The following is a 22,093-nucleotide window of genomic DNA, read 5'->3' as shown; positions in this document are numbered from 1 at the left end:
GTTGCCCTTTTCCGGTTTCTCAGCCCCTGTTACAGACCTTCCTATATTTCACCAGCATACAACTTTCTTTTTTTTTTAATTCAAAGAACAAAATGATATTTATCAACACATATCAATAAGAGTTGAATAACATTATAAGGCAAATATTCACCTCTTCCCGAAAATCTCAGTACAATTTCGACAATGTATGACGTCTGTAAATGCCTTCCAAATGATGAAACGGATTTGAAATCATAAAAGTCATGCATGAAACCCCATAAACCTATACACCCGGTCTGCCCGGGCCGGCAGCCTTTATAACCGCTAACCAGACAGATGCGGACTGTCACAGGAAATACAGGAGCTCATTTCAATTCATTAAAGGGAACCAGAACCCTGTGCACGGCCCAGTGGTGAGGGTTAGCTGTGCTGTGTCCAGGCCCAGTGGTGAGGGTTAGCTGTGCTGTGTCCAGGCCCAGTGGTGAGGGTTAGCTGTGCTGTGTCCAGGCCCAGTGGTGAGGGTTAGCTGTGCTGTGTCCAGGCCCAGTGGTGAGGGTTAGCTGTGCTGTGTCCAGGCCCAGTGGTGAGGGTTAGCTGTGCTGTGTCCAGGCCCAGTGGTGAGGGTTAGCTGTGCTGTGTCCAGGCCCAGTGGTGAGGGTTAGCTGTGCTGTGTCCAGGCCCAGTGGTGAGGGTTAGCTGTGCTGTGTCCAGGCCCAGCAGTTACCAATGAACACACACACAGAGAAAGTGAGGCCAGCCATGCTTCAATAAGCAACGTGGGCTGCAGTCCAGAAGTTGAACTCCAGACTTTTTATAGGTCCAGTTAACATCACCTTCCAATATAAAATACAGACTGTGGACAGGAGCAGCAACTAGAGCCCCCCCCAGAGCCCCCCCCCCCCACACACACACACACACACACACACACACACACACACACACACACACACACACACACACACACACACACACACACACACACACACACACACACACACACACACACACACACACACACACACACACACACAGGAATATCATCAACAGGACCAGACAGAGACCAGGCTGGTCGGTCGGTGCACCTGGGCCCCCATTTTAAACAAAGTGACTCCTACTTGAGTCCAATGTATGCACGCGTCGACGCCACCCCCCATTTCCATAGACCTCTGGGATAGGAGACCAGACCTGGCCTGCCTGCATGTTCACATCAAATAAATGACCGCTCCATGATAAATGGTTCTATTAACAATCCAGATTGTTAAACTCTGATATAAAAGATGGGAGCGCGGAGCGGCCCATTCATTGCACCCCCACCCTTCCGGTCTACACGCATAGAGTGCTTGTTTTTTTTATGCGTAAATAACATATTAAAACTCTGCATTAGCCCTGTCCTCTGATAGAGAATATATTGTTGTGAATAAATAACACAGACAGGAGAATAAAACGGGGGGGGGGGGTTGTTCTATAATGGAGCTGGCCGGCCATGTCTGGTCCTCTGAGGTGGGCACGACTTAGCTGACAAGAATCCACCAGCCCGTAGTAAACTACACACTGACAATAAAGCTACAGCGCCGGAGCAGAGGCAGTATATTAGAATTGTCTCCTTTTCATTCCAACGCAGGAGGCGGTTCTGCTTGGGAATGTGCTTTTAAGTTCAAGGACCTTGTCTCTTTTGGCTGCGCTCATACTGCATATTCACTTATCTGTGTCTGGCAAACAGGAATAATAATGCATATTATTGAGATAAGTAATTGCCCTGTCTTGGTGTGCTGGCAGATTTTAGACCTAGAAAGCTATAACTCTATAAGCTGGTTCTACCCAGACCCGATTCTATTGGACTGAGGGTGTGAGTGTGTGGTGTTATTACGATCAAAATACGGACGGTGACACTATTCTAATAGTGATAGGGTAAAGGAGTTATGGGAAGAGAGAGGCCGACGGATGCAGGTTTAAAACAGCAGCTCCACTTTAGATCTGCAGCCAGGGGGGACACAGAGCAACACAAGCCTGGAACACAGCACCAGGCAGAGACCCAGCAGAACCTGAGCCATTACAGACCAGGGGAAAGCATAGTTATAGCAGGGCAGGGAGGAGACAGAGGGTGGGGTGGCACAGAGGGCCTGCCTTGTTACAGAGGGCCTGCCTCTCTCCAGGCCCCTTTGAAAGGGAAATCAACCTACTTTAAAGAACCTCTCTACGGGGCTGAGGGGGCTTATCCACAGAAGACGATTGGCCCAGCAGAAGGGCCTCTCTATCGCTCGCTGCGGCCGAGAGTATTTCAACATATGACCTCAGTGTGTGTGAATTGGCTCCATTGAGGAAGGCATACTGAGATTAAATTAGAGAGGGCGATCACATTAACAGATTAGGATTTTCGGTTCGTAGGCGATCAAACGTTTTCTTAATTGCCAGAAGGCTCAGGTCTGGAACCATATTCCTTCACGACAAAAGAACCATTGTTCAGACATTCCAAGCTCCATATTAGAAATGCTTATTCATGGCAATTTATATGATTTAAGTAATTGTAGAGTAATAAAAAATGAGTGAGTGAGTTGGAAATAAATCAATAGTCAATATAATTGAATTAACTATATAGATGTCGACATGAAACAAGTTGTTGAAAACAAAGTCCCACTTGATTCATGTCCCATTTATAGTGTATGTAAAATACGTCCTAGATTGATTTAGCCTAATAAACAATTCATCTTTCATTTCTTAATAATGGCAGGCCACCAAGCCCTTCATTAAATAATACAAATGTCACTAAATCACAAGTAGTATTACCATTTCAAAGGTAGCCGTCAACCTGCATCTCCGTCAACCTGCATCTCCGTCAACCTGCATCTCTGTCAATCTCTAAAGGACGGGCCATGTTGTCAACGGAGCTTTGCTCTACCAGCCATTTTGTTTGTAATTCATCACCGTGATACTCTGGAGGTTAAGCACAAGGTCTTTCAACCTCATTATACTGGCCTTTCATAACACATTCACTGACATCTTTAAAACATGCATTCTCTGTCTGTCTGTCTCTACTCATCGCGGTGGACACTAGTCTCGAACGTCATTTCAAAGACAAAACGATCCGTGTTATTAGTGTCCTCATACATGTGTGTTAATTGAAGTCATCAGTGACATCTTGAAATTGGTCTAATTAACGAATTAGCTTTGGCCCTTCTGATAGGTTAAAGAATTAGGATTCACTCTGAATTAAATTAGGAGAAGAACTACTGGATTCTGTAGCAAGAATTCCTAGTAGACGTTTAAGACATCACAGAATCGCCCTTATAGACGCCTACTATGTGAACTCTTTGTCAACTCAAATTGTCTTTCCATATTCTCACACAAAATCATTCAATTATTGTTGGACTAACGGGCCGTGCTCTACAAACTCCACAAGGCTATGAAAACAAACTTGAGGTCTATAGAAGTTCTAAAAAAAAAAATGGGCCTGATGTCAATCGTTAGGGACAAAAAATGAATGGCCTATTTTTATCTTTGTTCTTCCTTAAAAAATTAATGGATATTTCTTTATCATGGCAGGCCACCAAGCCCTTCATTAAAGAGTAAAAATGTCACTAAATCACAAGAAGTCGTATTACCATTTCAAAGGTAGCCGTCAATCTGCATCTCTGTCAATCTTTGAAGGAAGGGCCATGTCGCCCACTGCAACTCTGCTCTACCAGACATTTTTAGTAATTTATCAGTGTGATACTCTGGAGGTAAGAACAAGGTCTTTCAACCTCATTATACTGGCCTTTCATCACACATTCACTGACATCTTTAAAACATGCATTCTCTCTCTGTCTCTCCCGACCGCCCGATGAAAGAGGTACACTGCTACTTTTCATTAATTTCAACAAACACATCCATTTGACCTTTCCCAGGCCAGCCCCATGTAGTTATACGAACCATTAATCAGAGATTATGCACCCAAATCGAGCCACGTCACTGTCTTTAGTCTTTATGAACTTCTCCTCGTGACAGACACACATGCACACACTCACACCCCACACACACACACACACACACACACACACACACACACACACACACACACACACACACACACACACACACACACACACACACACACACACACACACACACACACACACACACAACCACCCCCACCACACACACGCACACACACACACACACACTGCTATGCTACAGTACCTGTTCAGTATTAATGATGCTCTTTAACAGGCCCCTGCGTTACATTACTGATTCCTATCAGCTCCACTGTAAGTCACCTCTGACTGCTCCAGGTGCTACAGGAAGAGCCTTATCAGGGACGATTAGAGCCCAGAGCAACTTCTCCCAAGACAGCGTTTTTATCTTTGATATGTATATTTCATGTGCATGTACTCTCTCAAACCTCCTCCTTACCCCCGGCCCTATCGGTCTCTGTAAGACCTTGGCTTGTGTGACAGTCTTACAATATGAACGGGAGTCAGGGACGCAGGGACCCTTTTCCTTACAGTAAAACCTGTGTCAGCAGGAGAAGTGCTCAAACAAACCTGGAGTCGAGGTGCACAAAAGAATAGAGACGGACCATTGTCCTTACAGTAAAACTAAAACCGTCCCCCCCCCCACCCCCCTTCTTTAAAGTCATTGAAGAAAAGTGTACAGTACCTCTGGTGACAGCTGAAGGTGAGAGTTTCTTTGGGAGGTCAATGAAGCCGTTTCCATCCAGACCAGAGCCTTTCTTCTCTGTGGTCGTGGGGGCAGAGGTCTCCATTCTGGACATCAGAAGCTCTGAAGGAAACGACACGAGGTGGCATTGTCATTGTCATATCATTATATGACATGTATACAGTAGGCCAATGATATGTATACAGTAGGCCAATGATATGTATACAGTAGGCCAATGATATGTATACAGTAGGCCAATGATATGTATACAGTAGGCCACATTATACTGTAGGCCGCATCCTCTGAAGAGATCCACTGTTTTTTCGCAACACGTTTGAAGATAAGGGTGTATTATTCTTAGCAAGCGAGGCTGAACAATCAGTTGAAATAGCGCTGATAAAAAGATCCACAGTTAAATAAACTTTGATGCCAGCCAGGCTAGGTTACGCCAAACCCCCGTTGGAGACAGCAAACCGTAGCATGAGTCACTGGGGTCCTGGAAGAGAGCAGCAACTTAAATGAGATTTCTTTCAGGACAAAACCACTACATGTTTGCACTGCAACCAAAGATAAGCGGCTAGGTTCAACAAAGATAAACAAGCGGCGCGCTGCCCGCCAAGTCATTCTTCGTTTAGATGGCTGTTGGAGCACGTTGATGGCTGTTTGAGAGACAGTCAGATTTGCACAATGCAGGCTGGGCTCAGTTCAGTTGATGTTATAGTTTGCTAACACCTGTTTTACACAATATAGGCAAGATTCTTCCCTGAACGTGTTGTAAAGTCTGGGCTTAGTGTATCTAGATCGTAATGGCTGTCTTATTAATAAGACTCCTGCCAAGACTACGTGTAAGTGGGGTATGTGGGAGGTATGTGGAGATGGGGGAGGAGGAGCGGTAAGCTGTCCCTCCTCCTCTGAAGTGCTGCGACACATGGTCGTATCTTCCCCCAGCGTAGACTGGCCGGACAGATGGGAGACAGAGGAGACAGAAGAGCCAGGGCTATGGGACGCTACAGGTGTCAGACACCACACTGACAGATGGAAACCAAGGTAAACAAATGACCAGGAGCACGCTTGATCTCTCCTGTTGGTCACCAGGGCCCTCTCCTCTCCTCAACTCCTCTTGTTCTCTCCACTCCACTCCTCTACTCTCTCCTCCCCTCTCCTCTCCTGTCCTGTCCTCTCCTCTCTCTTGTTCCATGGCACTGATGAGGAGGGCATGTCAATAAGATCCACTGATAGTTAAAAGGCTTTCAACACTCCATGACACTAATCCCAACCTCACCTAAATGTGTGAATGGCACATATTATTACTAGGTTGTAATGAATGACCAGAAGGGGGATTGAGCAGCTAAAAACTCTAGCCTGACTGATGTTAACTAATGAAAACCAAAATACACCAAAGGACTGGCTGACGGGGGCATGAATGAATGACACTCCACTAGTGCTCTCATGTGCCACATTTACCACCCTCCCCACAAAGCAGCGTCGGTGGAGAAAAAGGGCCCCTGGCCCCCCGCACTTGCATGACTGTCTCAAAGAGACACCACAGCAGTAAAGACAGTAGACAAAGCTGTCCATCAGGCCTTTACCTCCTGCCAACCCTCCCAGCTTGTTCAAGGGGCAGTAAACTGTGTTTTAACAATGTAGACCTACAAACTCACTGTCTGTCCGGCCTGTTTAACTGTTTCACCATGTCAACTGTTTGTGACTCAGTCTGTGAAGACTAAATGGGTTTCCAAGAATGGCACAAAAAGTTCAGTTCATATCAAGTGTGTGTGTGTGTGCATGGGCATGTGTGTGTGTGTGTGTGCATGTGCGTGTGTGTGTGCGTGTGTGCATTCGTGTTCCTGTGTGTGTTTTTGTGTCAAGATACGAATGTCTTATTTCTGCGAGTCATGGCTAAATCTGTTGGTGGTAGAAACAATAAACCATACCTTTATTAAAGTTGAAAAGCGAAATAAATAAATGTGAGGGAATAGACTAGTATTATTTCAGTAGCTAGGAGATGGTTAATTACCATGATAATAAACCCAGCAGTAGATTTAGATACGCAGCTGAGAGAAATAATGAACTTCTACCTCCTATTGTTTAACCGTCATTACCTTTAAACACGACACACAATGATCCATTTAACCGTGAAAATCGAACAATGCAAAGCCTTACAAACAAGGTTATTTATGACAGAAGAACAACAACTCCTCAAACTACTTCCCCATTCAGCCTCTGTCTTTGTGTTGAAACCCATGCCTGTTTGTTTTAGCACCTCGGTCTTTAACTGAAGTTCCCTCCAATACGGTTTGGCTCTCTTTTCCTTTCAGGAGCTCTGAGAGGAGAAGAAGCTCAAGCAATTTTGTACAGGGTATATCCCATGTGTCTCTAAACCCCACCCTACTAGATCTACAAAGGTAAAGATTTAATGCCCTGTATTCTGTTCCTACTCTTCAACTATTGTACAGTTGAAGTCGGAAGTTTTCATACACCTAAGCCAAATACATTTAAACTCAGTTTTTCACAATTCCTGACATTTAATCCTGGTAAAAGTTCCCTGTCTTAGGTCAGTTAGGATCACCACTTTATTTGAAGAATGTGAAATGTCAGAATAATAGTAGAGAGAATGATTTATTTCAGGTTTTATTTATTTCATCACATTCCCAGTGGGCCAGACGTTTACATACACTCGATTAGTATTTGGTAGCATTGCCTTTAAATGGTTTAACTTGGGTCAAACTTTTCTGTTAGCCTTCCACAAGCTTCCCACAATAAGTTGGGTGAATTTTGGCCCATTCCTCCTGACAGAGCTGGTGTAACTGAGTCAGGTCTGTAGGCCTCCTTGCTCGCACATGCTTTTTCAGTTCTGCCCACAAATTTTCTATGGGATTGAGGTCAGGGCTTTGTGATGGCGACTCCAATACCTTGACTTTGTTGTCCTTAAGCCATTTTACCACAACTTTGGAAGTATGCTTGGGGTCATTGTCCATTTGGAAGACCCATTTGCGACCAAGCTTTAACTTCCTGACTGATGTCTTGAGATGTTGCTTCAATATATTCACATAATTTTCCTTCCTCACAATGCCATCTATTTTGTGAAGTCCACCAGTCCCTCCTGCAGCAAAGCACTCCCACAACATGATGCTGCCACCCCAGTGCTTCACAGTTGGGATGGTGTTCTTCGGCTTGCAAGTTTCCCCCTTTTTCCTCCTAACATAACGATGGTCATTATGGCCAAACAGTTCTATATTTGTTTCATCAGACCAGAGGACATTTCTCCAAAAAGTACAATCTTTGTCCCCATGTGCAGTTGCAAACCGTAGTCTGGCTTTTTTATGGCGGTTTTGGAACAGTGGCTTCTTTCTTGCTGAGTGGCCTTTCAGGTTATGTCGATATAGGACTCGTTTTACTGTGGATATAGATACTTTTGTACCTGTTTCCTCCAACATCTTTACAAGGTCCTTTGATGTTGTTCTGGGATTGATTTGCACTTTTCGCACCAAAGTACATTCATCTCTAGGAGACAGAACGTGTCTCCTTCCTGAGCGGTATGACGGTTGTGTGGTCCCATGGTGTTTATACTTGCGTACTATTGTTTGTACAGATGAACGTGGTACCTTCAGGCGTTTGGAAATTTGCTCCCAAGGATGAACCAGACTTGTGGTGGTCTACAACTTTTTTCTGAGGTCTTGGCTGATTTATTTTGATTTCCCCATGATGTCAAGCAAAGAGGCACTGAGTTTGAAGATAGCCCTTGAAATAAATGCACAGGTACATCTTCAATTGACTCAAATGATGTCAATTAGCCTATCAGAAGCTTCTAAAGCCATGACATAATTTTCTGGAATTTTCCAAGCTGTTTAAAGGCACAGTGAACTTAGTGTATGTAAACTTCTGACCCACTGGAATTGTGATACAGTGAATTATAAGTGAAATAATCTGTCTGTAAACAATTGTTGGAAAAATTACTTGTGTCATGCACAAAGTAGATGTCCTAACCGACTTGCCAAAACTGTAGTTTGTTAACAAGAAATTTGTGGAGTGGTTGAAAAACGAATTTGAATGACTCACCTTAAGTGTATGTAAACTTCAGACTTCAACTGTGTATTTAACATGGCCTCGGCAGTCATGAGTCATTGTAGTTTCAAGTCATTGAAGCGTAATAATCGGGAAACTGTCTGAATAAGATAGGAATGGAAAGATGTTTCTCATCCCTAAGAGACTGAGAAGTGATTGAGTACAGTTGTCTAGTTAACCCACTGTCCAGTCCACTTCCTGTGTGCAAACTCAAGGAGGCAAAACACAGCTTCAACCCTCATAGCTAAACCATTGGAGACTTTCCTCTTGTTATTCTAATCCTCTTTTCACTAACAAGCTCTTAATTCCAAGAGCAGATATGAACTAAACATGATCTATCGACCGTTAGACATACAGTAGTTGTATGAAAAAGAGTCTTGGACAAAAAGTATTGTATCATATGGTTAATTATGAGCACCAAAAATATCTGGGTGTAGTTCTGAGTTACTCTGACATGCATGCATTATTCTTGTGAGAAACCCAGAATAAAACCTAGGATTCAAAATGGCCTGCCCGTGAGAGAGAAGGGTATTCCCAGTGTCTTGACAAATTGATGTCTCTGCATTCCAGGTGCTGGTTTCCTGCTTTACCGGAGCAGAGTGCAGTTTGGCACATCACAGAGTATTACTTACAGCTTCCCACAAACCATCACCACGCTTAGTTATTACACCGCGAGCTGTCAGCCAAACAAATGACTGTGACTGAACACTGAAAGGTCACAGTAGTGCAGTAAAATCACAGAGCAGATTCAGGCCCACTACTGAGCCTCTCTCTGAAGGGACTGAAGCACGGTTGTCGGGCACTTTCTTGAATTTATGGTTACGTGTACCCTCTTCTGAAAAATTGTAATCTCGTAAAAGCAGGCCACATACTGTTTATGAATTTTTAGCACAAGTAGGAAGATCACTTGTGGTGGCGTTTGAATACGAAGAATCTTTATTATTTGGAGTACCGTATGTTTGCAACATATGTGCAGAAAATGTTCAAGTTAAACAGGGTTGTTGTGCCTAACAATGGAGACCAAACAATTTGAATAGGTGAATCATTTCCCTCTCAAAAGGCCCACCAAGGGTCTTCTGAGAATACACTCTAAGGAGTGTATTAGTCACTGGATGAGTCTCTAGCCTAGAAAGTTTTATTACAACAAGGGCTATCACAGACACAAGAGCAGTGGCGTGTATTCATGGATGCCAAGGGAAGCCAGGCATCCCCAAAACATTTGCCATGAACATTTTTTGAAAAACCCCCATAAAATAATGTATCTTTTGTCTCTCCGTGTTTCATAATTTTCCTTCAATTTGCAAGAGGCTGAATGTATCTCACCGGAGAAAGGATCCGAGTGAGCGAAACAGCGCCCCTCGGTCTCTGTATGTGTGGGCCATCTATCTGATGCTGTCTGGTCAAAAAGAGTAGGACATTGTTGCCGCCCGTAGCATTGAATTCAAGGGAAGCCAGCGAGCATTTGGCCTCCCTTGATAAAAAAAGTAATAATAATAGCCAACCAGCGTTGAGCTAAATTGAGAGAGGTCAAACGTGAATGGTCCTGGCGAAACACCCCAAAAAGTGTCAAGGGAAGCCAGTTTGGATTTGGCTTCACTCCAATCACATCACATCGAGAGCATACGTCATTGACAGAATCAACTTCAATTGTTGCATCTTGTTGTGTTGTTGTCTGGTGGCTAGCTAGCTAGCTAAAATTGGCCCTTTCTAAATTAGCCATGGATGGAGACAGGGATTTGGACTTATGGTTTTACTTAATTCTCCATACTGGCCAATGATTATAACATTGATTCTGATTCAACCATAAATTCATACATTGTGCCCCTGGCCTGAGAGGATGGAAGTGCAATATGTAGCTAGATGTATAAGGCTAATGTTAACTAGCTAACGCTGCCCATAAAAAGGGAGTTAGTCTAGCGAGCAAGAATTTTAGCCAGGTAGCCTAGGACAACAAAAAATGCATGTGTGTACTGTATGACAGAGTGATAGACCGTTTCATTAACATGAAAGAGAGGAGGATGGCGTTTCTTTACATGTAGGGTGAGTCAACATGTTTTTTCTACTTACACACACACACACACACACACACACACACACACACACACACACACACACACACACACACACACACACACACACACACACACACACACACACACACACACACACACACACACACACACACACACACACACACACACACACAGAAATCAGAACCATGGACAGCCACATCATATTTAGCTTACGTTGATTGGACTAAATAGGTTTTGGTATATTTTAGATGACACTGTATTAGACTAAGCGTAGGTGATTTGATGGTGTCGAAATATTGAAGTTGAAATGGTGCTGGAATAGTGGCGGCAGCTCATGTTTTCTTTGCAACTTGCGGTAGCTCTCCGTGGTTTTAAATCAATAGCTGTTTAGTAGTCCGAAAATGTCAAAAACATGAACTTGCTTGACCATGCTGTAGGTCATGTAACTGTTTGTTACATGCAATATGCTTTGTGGACTTCACCGAAAAGAGGTTGCTCTCCGGTTATGTGATGAAACAAAGGTGTGGTTGAATTTATTCTGCCACTGTGTCTTCTTATTGTCTCAGCCGTAGGCCTATATATTACAGTGTCAAGGCATATGAACTAACAGGTTATAGAGCAAACAACACAATTATCACAACACATACAGCAGGTTGTAATATGTCTTATTTTCCCTGGCTTGGCTTCCCCCGGTGACTTTACCCACGCACCGCTACCGCATAAGAGCAGACCGGAGCCTGGGAATCCACACTGAATCACCGCTATTCACTATCACACGATACATATCATGATTATTTCACTTCAATTGGTGTTTCACTTCAATTGGTGAAGTGAAACAATAGAGAAACGAAGCATGATTCAGTTAAGAATCCCGAGAGTCACAGTCATCATGCAGAGAATGGCTGAGACTGAGTGGTCCTGAGGGGCAGTGATGCTTCTCTCTCTCTCTCTCTCTCTCTCTCTCTCTCTCTCTCTCTCTCTCTCTCTCTCTCTCTCTCTCTCTCTCTCTCTCTCTCTCTCTCTCTCTCTCTCTCTCTCTCTCTCTCTCTCTCTCTCTCTCTCTCTCTCTCTCTCTCTCTAGGATCAGAGGAGATTGGTTGGTTGGCTTGTTGTGGACAGACGAAGCCGAGAGGAGGCGAGACGAAGAGAGGAGCCCCGTGGATAAGAACCCATCCCCTGCCTGTAAGTGCAGTATCCTGTGGGCGATCTCTTCAGGTCCTGGCAGTGCCGTACAGATGTTGAGCTTACGGCACTAACTCCACTTCAGAGGAGAAATCACCTACTAGAGGATTTAGCCTGTCACCGTGACTCAGCCCAAAGAATGACTGCTCCTCTCTCATCTGCTAGAGATATAGGCCTCTTCAGGCAAAGAGGAGGAGGCGCTCGCCTCTAAACACAGATTCACAGTAGCAAACAGGGCTCGCTCCGCTATGTGTATAGCCCAGAGCAACGAGGGTTGCGCCCTGGGCCTTCATATCCCTGAGCAACAGTGAAGTGGCATGTGGGCATTGATTAACCGCTTGGTATCACCACTATGTTTTTTCATCCAGAGGCCAAATGGTGTGTTCAACTGTGTTACACACCTCATTTTTTACAGACACAGTTTGGACTCCTTCCGTCATCTCTGCTGTTCGCAGCTGAGGCTCTAAAAGGGTGAGTAACTGTTCATCACCAAAACCTCACCCTGATCAGCAACGCCCTGATCTCCCCATTTAGCACAACATTAACCTCTTAACCAACCAGTAAGCTCCTGCTCAGAGGAAGCTGTCGCCATGACAGGGAAACACCACAGCCAGAGGAATCTCTTCAAACACCCTTAAGCCATGGCTGTAACCACTCTCCAGTCCACCAGCCACAGCTGCCAAACAGCGGCATAACAGAGTGAAACACACACAGGTCACCTTAAAATCCACGCAGTACTAATGGCTACTGACACAGTGGAAGGCCCAGTGACCCCAGCGAGGCTCTGGTGCTCAGTGTGAAGGCATGAGGGCCCACAGGATGAAGACTGCTACTGCCTCTGACAGTCCTTGTCTGCGTCCCAAGTGAGACCCTACTCCCTATATAGTGCACTACCCTATGGGCCCTGGTCAAAAGTAGTAAATAGGGAATAGGGCGCCCCTTTAGGATGCAGTCCTTGCCTTCTACAGGGAGGAGCGAGGCCTCAGAGGGCCCACGGAGAGCCCCAACCAGGTTCTGACCCTGTGCCTGATTGTAGGAGCTGGGAGCTGAGTCTGCAGCCTTGTGGGGAGAAGATGGTAAAGGGGATTGATTGCTAAGGGATAACACATGGGCTGGGTGTATACCACATGTAAGACAAGCCCTGTCCTGGGTCCTCTAGTCTGTCAGTAAGGAGTCTGTGGCTTGGCAGCGTTTCAGCTCTTTTCCAATTTCATCACTTGTCGCCCTGATCTAATACAGAACCCCTACAGGCAGGATTTGGGTTGCCTGCTTTGAAGCTATTCAGCGCTGACAAATAAGTTATCACATCTCAAGTTTCTTCCCTTGCCATGGCCAAATCATGAATGCATTTCTTTATGCGAAATCAAAACTACCCCTTACCCTCTGACACCATTCAAAGTCCACTGAAATACTGGCAACAGTCACTGGTTTTGGGCTGCATTTGAAATGGGTGGTGTTGTTGATTCTGTTGACTTCTTTTCACTGTACGAGGACATTTCTATTACTGATATCTCACACACACACACACACACACGCACACTCACACACGCACACTCACGCACACACACACACACACACACACACACACACACACAAACACACACTCCCTGTTGCTGTCAAATGGAGTCAGAAGAGATCATCAGGGTTATAGCGTCCCTTCAGGAATTAATTAACTGGTGAATCAAAGCAGAGCCATAGGAACTAAGAGTCACACAACATTAAATACAGTACTGAGGACGAGGAGCAGAGGAGGAGAGAGGCCCATGTCCCCTGTGGCCCTCTGGTTCGGACCTTTGATTTCTCGTGTGTGTGTATGTGTGTGTGTATGTGTGTGTGTGTGTGTGTGTGTGTGTGTGTGTGTGTGTGTGTGTGTGTGTGTGTGTGTGTGTGTGTGTGTGTGTGTGTGTGTGTGTGTGTGTGTGTGTGTGCGTGCGTGCGTGCGTGCGTGCGTGCGTGCGTGCGTGCGTGCGTGCGTGCGTGCGTGCGTGCGTGCGTGCGTGCGTGCGTGCGTGCGTGCGTGATGTCTCTTGGTCTGTGTGTAATGTCTTGTCATGTGTGTGTGTGTAATCTGTGATGCCATTGCATGAAACGGAGCTCTGTTTTCATCATGTATAATTGCATTTGTGTTAAAATAGATTTTTCTGCATATGATACAGTATCTTAATATGAGGGGCACAACTGGTTGGGATTGATTAATAACAATTAGAATCTAGATTATGCAAAAACAAAGATATGTGAGAGAGAGAGAGAGAGAGAGAGAGCGAGAGAGAGAAATAGAGTAAGAGAAAGAGAAATATATATATATATATATATATATATATATATATGGAGAGAGCGAGAGGCTCAGTGAGCACAGCCTTGCCATTGAGAAGGGTAGACACAGGAAAACCTGGCTCCCTGTAGAGGAAAGGCTGTGCAACCACTGCACAACAGCAGAACCTGAGACACAGCTGCATTTCCTGACAAAATGTCAAAAATATAAAACAATTAGAGTGTCATTTCCCCAAATTTGAAACCCTAATTCAAGGTTTCAAAGACCTCTGTGATGAGAGTAGGCTACCCGTCCTGTTGGGGGAGGACGCAGAGAGCTGTGGGTTGGCAGCGCACTACATTGCTGCCTGCCATAAGATGAGGGACAGTGTCTGACAGACCAATCAACCTGCACATGTCCTCTACTGTATGCTTATTGTTATTGGTCAGTGTATGGTTATTTTGACCCTTGGATATTGTTGTTACTGTTGTTTCGTTGACAATTTTGATTCTTATTATTTTCATATTGTAAATATCCAAGGTAAGCTTTGGCAATATGCACAGTGTTACGTCATGCCAATAAAGCAAATTGAATTGAGAGAGCGAGAGAGCGAGCGAGAAAGAGAGAGAGAGAGAGAGAGAGAGAGAGAGAGAGAGAGAGAGAGAGAGAGAGAGAGAGAGAGAGAGAGAGAGAGAGAGAGAGAGAGAGAGAGAATATAGAAGCAGTCTAGCTGTGAGACCAAACTGATTCTGGAGTTGAGTGCTGAGAGAGAAAACACAACTCACTGTTTGTTTGATCTAAAGAAATTAAATAAATATGACCTGTAGATATCCACAGTGGTTGAGCTGAGACTCTTAAAAGCTAAACTTTTAATGTGTTGTTAAGATGGTCTTATAATGCAAGATACATCCCAGCTAGCACATCTGATTCCTTGGAAGTTGTGGGAACGTACGTTTTTGGTTTTCCATTGATTCTGGGAATGAAACCATAAGTTTCCTGACTAGTAAAAGTGAACGTTTTTTAAACGTTCTGAGAACAGATGTGAACATTTGGCCTGTTCTGGGAAAGTTAATTTTTAGGTTGCAGGGAAGTTCTTAGAACATTTTACTGTGGTTCCCTGAAAGTTTTCCTGGGAGGTTTTATTAATGTTCTGAGATTGAATATTATTGATTATTTGAAGATAATCATTTAACGTTCTTAGAACATGTTTCAATAAGACTTAAAAATACTGCTAACTTGAGTTAACAGTTTTGAGCTACGACAGAAATTAATCTGCTTAAGTATTAATCATGCAAACACATTTATTTTTTTATTGTGGAACGGTTTCAGGGAGATTCGAACGTATAAATCTTCAGCTAGCATGCCATGTGTTTCTTGTGGTTTTAATGGAACGTTTTCTAAATGTTCTGAGACCATGACTTTAAATAGAACCATGACGAAACCTTTAGAAAACGTTATGCTGAATTACTGAAATAGCCGCAGAGGAACGTTCTCGGAACAATTTGAGAACAGTACTTAAATAGAACCATAAGGAAACGTGTAAGAAATGTTATGCTGAAGTACTGAAATTCACACCTAAGAAACATGAATGTTATGCACTAGCTGGGTATCCTGCACCATTCCCAGAACATTGTGGGAAGGTTGTATGCAAAATAACCATAGGACAACCACACTCTCACCAAGCTCTAACAAACATATGGTTCTCAGAATGTTATGTGCTGGCTGGGATATTGGCCTCTTTTTTTGTTAACATTTTTGCAAATGAAACAAAACTTATATTAGACAAGGCAGTGTAACGAGCAGATACATAGTTGATGGAGGCTAAGTTAAACAATGGAATTAAACAAAGTTTGATTCATATTCAAATTCCCTCCAAAGATAGCAATTGGTTTGACCTGAGCCAGATGTGATGTGGTGTTGAGAGGAATAGTACAACAATGTTCACGCCTTTGTCTGAGCCAAAGCTGTAGAAACAGCCAAGCTGGATAACTGTATAATACCATTTACACGAAGGTGAAAATTCATGGTATTAAAACTGACAGTTTCAAACTTTGCGGTCAGAGTTTTTCCTCTGAATCAGAGGAAAGCATAGTTTACACAACCTGACAAAATCGACTCACTTCACATGATGTAATCCATAAGGACTGTGCCATAAGAAATATGTGAGGTGAGCCAGTTTTTTAGTGGTTCTAGTGTTGTCCCCTTAGGACAGAGACAGTTAAGGCTGCCTTTGTCGATAGAGCCATAGCGCAAGTGCAAACACACACACATACACACACACACACAGCCTCCAGGGCAGACTGCTGTGGTCAGGGGCCTCTCTGAACAAACCAAAATATTAGTTTTATGGAGGGTATGGCAGCAATTACTACTCTTTGCTGTGTGGGAAGAAGGGAACCTCAGAGAGAGAGAGAGAGAGAGAGAGAGAGAGAGAGAGAGAGAGAGAGAGAGAGAGAGAGAGAGAGAGAGAGAGCGAGAGCGAGAGCGTGAGAGAGGAGGGGGGAGAGTAAGTAAGCATTTCACTGTTAGTCTACACCTGTTGTTTACGAAGCATGTGACAAATAACATTTGATTTGAGAGAGGGAAGGGGTTAGTCATGTGATGTGATTTAGTGTAGTTTGATTATAAATTCCCACTTCAGATAACATTTAACACTTGAATTTCTTTTACGATAACAGTATATACTGTAGGTATCTCACAGTAATTTCTCATCTTTTCAAACAGGCAGAAATAAGAATAAGGTAGCATCCAATTCGAAAGCTTATTTCACTACATGGTAATGCCAACGGTTTAATCCTTAACCAACCTGTTATTTCTAGTGTTTAGCCAGTGACATTTCCCTTCACCTGCCTGAATGACTTCCTAGGCCAGATAGCTTAATTGGTGCAGTGTTCTTGTTTATGGGGATAAGATACTTTTCAATCTTCTCAGTGGGGAGTTTGACTCACTTTTCATTCAGGCATCTCCCCTGCTCCTCTCTCTCTCCTGAATACTAGACTCAACTTCTATTCCACTTTTTCAAACACTTAAGAAACCAGGAAGTCCCTCTCTTTTTGTCTGTGTTCTCTGGAGAAGAGAAAAGCTAGCAAAATCAATAAAGGCATTCGTGGAGTGGGCCAGCAGTGTGAAAACGGCTGCAGAATGGCTCTGCTTGGTGAGTGTCTACGTCCCAAATGACATCATATTCCCTATCTAGTGCACTGCTTTTGATCTGGGCTGGATAGGATGCCCTTTGAGAGGCTGAGATGAAAGTGGGGGGTAGGTTGATGACCGCAGCCCCAAGCCTCAGTCCCCTTTGAATAATGTGAAAGGCCCATCATTTCTTTAAATCTTTTCAACTCTTCGCTGTCTGACTGCTGGAACTTTTCATTCTGCACAATAGCAAACGCACTAAAACTTTTTTCTAATGCAAATGAACTAAACCAACCGACAGGACATTCACATAAAAACACACGTTCCAGGCCAGAACCAACTCCGTTTGGAAACAGAGAGTGGTTACATATTAGAGGAAGGTATTGATTTATTTAGAACTTTTTTAAATATTACTCATCTTCGTACATTTTGATTATAATGCTTACCTCTATTAACAACCAGCCCTAGCTTATTTTCTCTCAAATAAAAACAAGACTATTAGCAAATGCATATTCAAATGTTGTTTCATGTTTTGATTGTAATTTATTCACACATTAATAACACACCAGGGAAACATTAACAAGGAATACTAATTGCATCCATTGAAATGCACAGCAATGTAGATTTTCTGCATTGAGTGTGACTGCTAATGACTCTCAGTAGTAAACACATACATTTTCTGCTAGTTGGATACCTTTCAGATTCAGGGGATTTAGGAAGGGTATCTTTCATTCAAGTAGGCTAAACTCACGAAAGCTCAAGTTAAAGCTGGAATCCTTAATTGAAACAATAACAAAGCGAACATCCAGACTCTGTTTTTGGTAAAAAGCTGAGGGATGGGCCTGGAGAAATGTAACCACGCTCAAATTCATATACATAGATAGCTATGGATGCAAGGACTGACCATCCATGATATCAAAATTTGAGTTTTAACCACGTTCTGAGGTTTTACAGCGTTTGAATACATTTACATTGTTTACAAATATAGGGACTAAATATTGGACTAAAACAAGCTTATTTTTGGGGTTATGATGGGGTACGACAGTTGAACTAAATTTATATAAAACATGTATGTATCAACTAATGATTCTCGCTAAGCAACAATAGGGCTATGATGTCTCCTGCACAGTTTTGAGCGCATCTACTGACAAATAGATAAAGTTGCAGCGCGGAATTTGTGACATTCCAATGTCAAGTAAGTTAAGTTGAAAGTGGAGATGTTTCAAGTAATTCCGGATGGGCAGTTTTGTCTATATCTATATGATTCATGTGCACAATGTTCATAGTTTTTTTAATGTTTTATTCTGTATGGTCAACATTCCAAAGAAAACGCTGTTTTAATAGGTTACGTTAAAATACCCTTTTAGGCAATTCAAAGTAACAATTTCAAATTTGCACTAAAATGAATATTTCAAATTATTGACTAGCCTATTCATAATAAGAATACTATTCTAATAATTAATAAGAAATATGATTTCCAGAGTTCATCATCACATGCATGTCCAGTCCACCTACCTCAGTGGTGATGCCGGTGGTCGGTATGGTCTTGACCCGGTGCGTCTCCCTCGGTTCTGTTTGCCCACTAGTTCTGTACAAGTTTCAGCAACGCGATCGAAGATTACCGTTAGGTCAAACTTTCTCGGTCAAAAAGAAAGAAGTAACAAACTCCTTCCAATGCAAGGATGAAATCCATAAATTATATTCTAGTAGCCTAAACACGATCAAGACTAACTACAATCCTCTTCCCAACTTCTCATAAAGTTCACCGTAAGAGTTTATGTGTGTCGACTCAACTTTTTACAATCCATCACCGAGAATAAACGAAACAAGTTTTTGAAATCGATCCTCCCTTACTAAGAAAACATTGCACGATATCGAACTTTGTAGCCTAAAGAGGTCTAAAAGGTTTGAGGGTGGTTCGTTCTTCGTCAGAAATGTGGTATTGAGACGCCAGGCTGATATGTTTTCAATCTGGTCCCTCTCATTCTCTCTCTCCCCCTCTCTCTCTTCTCTCACTCCTCGCTAGCTCTCTGGTGAGTATTTCCATTTGCTGTACCAGATGGGCCGGGCTAGCCAAACCAACTAAGGCTCAAGGTTTAGGGAAAAGTTGTGTAAAGTTTCACCATTGTTTAATATTAGGAGTTTTACTTGCATCCAAGCTCCCCATAAGGTGTTAGTGTCTCAGCCAATTAAAATAGACATGTTTTAAATATACTTATATTTATATATTTAAAACATATTAGATTAGTTTGTATGTGTAGGATATTTTATGTGTAGATAGGACTTAAAAATACGAAAATAATTGCATAATAATAACATTACATTTAGATAAATTAATAAACTTGAGTCATTTTGTAAGCTGAAATGTATGCCATTTATTTATCCTCAACAGTAAACAACCAACACCCTTACCACCCGAATTCCAGCCCTTATTACCTCGAAGTGCAGACACTGAAACGTGTGTAGCCCCATTTAACGATTCATTCAATTAATTACATAAATTATAACAAATATGATCATTAATACCTATTTGGAATATTGGAGCCAAGAAACAAAATCTGCCATAACAAGATAATTACCCTAATGTATGCCATAGGTATTTAGTCTTACTATAATTTATTAATAATGTATTCATTTGGACAATCATATCCATCCACGGCATGTTGTCTAGCCCAATTCTTTAGAGCACCTGTGTTTGGATTATGTGTTTTGTTGAGCGGTTATTAATCAATCGAACTAACGATATTGGACATTTGAAGAATATAGGTTTATGTAATTTCTAGAATTGATACTAACTCAAATTGTATGACTTCCATTGCTTCTTGGACCATTGAAATGTTTTATTTACATGGCCGAAGTGTATTTATTGTGTATAGGCCTGGTGGTCATTGACACATTTTGGAAGGGCCTCTTCCAGTAATTGCCGTGATTGCTGCAGACAGCACAGAACTTTTCCTTTCTAACCATTCAGACTAGTTCCAGTCTAAAATTGTCAGTGTTCCAAAACAAGCATACAGGTAGGCCTACGGCCGGTCACTTTATTTAACTAGGCAAGTAAGTTAAGAACAAATTCTTATTTACAATGACGACCTAGCGGCGAACAGTGTGTTAACTGCCTTGTTCAGGTGCAGAACGGCAGCTCTTTTAATTTTTTTTACCATGTCAGCTCGGGGATTCAATCCAGCAACCTTTCGGTTACTGGCCCAACGCTCTATCCACTAGGCTAGGCTCCCACTAGGCTACCTTCATACCTCATTCTTTAAAAAATATATTAATATATTAACCAATATATTAACCAATGAATATATTTAACCAATAGTCCACTAGCAAGGCTGAATATGGTCATTTCATATAAAATAATGACATCTAGTGGAGCGATGGATAACTTGCACGGACAAAGACATTTAGAGAGCTGTCAATAGGTCTACCTTAGGCAATTAGAGCATCCGTAGTTTACAGTGCAGAACATTTATACATCATATGCAATGAATTCTAAGTAACCCCATCCACCATGGTAGAGATCGGTGCATTCTACAACCCACAGGGCATACTTTAGAACTCATAGAGGCCATAGCAGTGCACTGTGTGTCCATGACTGTTTTTAAAGGTTTGTTCACAAGTACCAAGTGACTTTCGCCTTGTTCTTGTGCCAGAAGGTCGTAAAGACAGACATTTTAATGAGTATCTTGGCATCCTGTCACCAGAAGAAAAGAAAACAAGAGAGAGGAGGGATAGAGGCCTTGGGAGGGAAGAGGAAAAGAGGTGTCAGAGTTGGGGTGTGGTTGATGGTTGCACATTGTGAGATCATACTTGTGAGATTTTTCCCGTATGATCTCACACATTCCTAAAACAGCTCCACCGCCTCCTGTATACAGATAGAGCTAATGAAGTCATTGTTGCGTGCAGCTGTGGGTTTTCAAAATCCGTTCATTTGTGTTTTGTAGCATGTCTTGGAAAACAATATGAAACTGAGGATGGTGAGCAAAAGGGTTTCTAGCACCGCATAATACATTTAAATACTATTGTTTCTTGTGAATGAAACATGACGAAATCAGTCTTTTTATCGGAAAATGTTCCGTTTTCGTTCTAATTTCCAGCCGTCCACCTTGCTATTCCACATTACACCACATAGCGGCAGTAAGTCTCCTGTTGTTGATACGTTGACCCTTACTGAGATATTCATTAACCATATTTCTGTTTTTGAGTGCGTTACTACTGCTTCAGTATCTGGTCCTCTGTAGCTCAGTTGGAAGAGCATGGCGCTTGCAATGCCAGTAGTGGGTGCAATTCAAATGTATACACCCATTAGTGTAAGTCGCTTTGGATAAAAGTGTCCGCTAAATGGAATATATTATTATACAGTACATTCGGAAAGTATTCAGACCCCTTGACTTTTCCTACATTTTGTTACGTTACAGCCTTATTTTTAAATGGATTAAATAAAAACAAATCCTCAGCAATCTACACACAATACCCCATAATGACAAAGCGAAAACAGGTGTTAAGAATTTTGCAAATGTATAAAAAACCATAAATACCTTATTTACATAAGTATTCAGAACCTTTGCTATGAGACTTGAAAGTGGGCTCAGGTGCATCCTGTTTCAATTGCGCATCCTTGAGATGTTTCTGCAACTTGATTGGAGTCCACCTGTGATAAATTCAATTGATTGGACATGATTTGGAAAGGCACACACCTGTCCTACAGTTGACAGTGGATGAAGACAGTGCATGTCAAAGCAAAAAGAAAGCCATGAGGTCGAATTAATTGTCCGAAGAACTCCGAGACAGGATTGTGTCGAGGCACAGATCTGGG

At 42.6% G+C, this 22,093-nt stretch overlaps 1 protein-coding gene across 1 annotated transcript in view; it reads right to left on the bottom strand.

The window, feature by feature from the left end:
- LOC139532207 (zinc finger protein GLI2-like) overlaps nt 1-19,276 on the bottom strand; it is an 82,372-nt gene extending 63,096 nt beyond the window's left edge. The window contains exons 1-2 of the mRNA XM_071329539.1: nt 18,793-19,276; nt 4,615-4,737 (exon numbers count right to left, since the gene is read on the bottom strand). Of these exons, the coding sequence (XP_071185640.1) occupies nt 4,615-4,729 (115 nt within the window). The 5' untranslated portion in view covers nt 4,730-4,737; nt 18,793-19,276. The remainder of the gene's footprint in view (nt 1-4,614; nt 4,738-18,792) is intronic.
- Between the last annotated feature and the right edge of the window lie 2,817 nt (nt 19,277-22,093).

Source organism: Salvelinus alpinus, chromosome 10 (genome assembly GCF_045679555.1).
Source record: "Salvelinus alpinus chromosome 10, SLU_Salpinus.1, whole genome shotgun sequence".
Lineage (NCBI taxonomy): Eukaryota > Metazoa > Chordata > Actinopteri > Salmoniformes > Salmonidae > Salvelinus > Salvelinus alpinus.
Note: the sequence above shows the minus strand (reverse complement) of the source record. Positions and strands in the feature narration are given on the sequence as shown.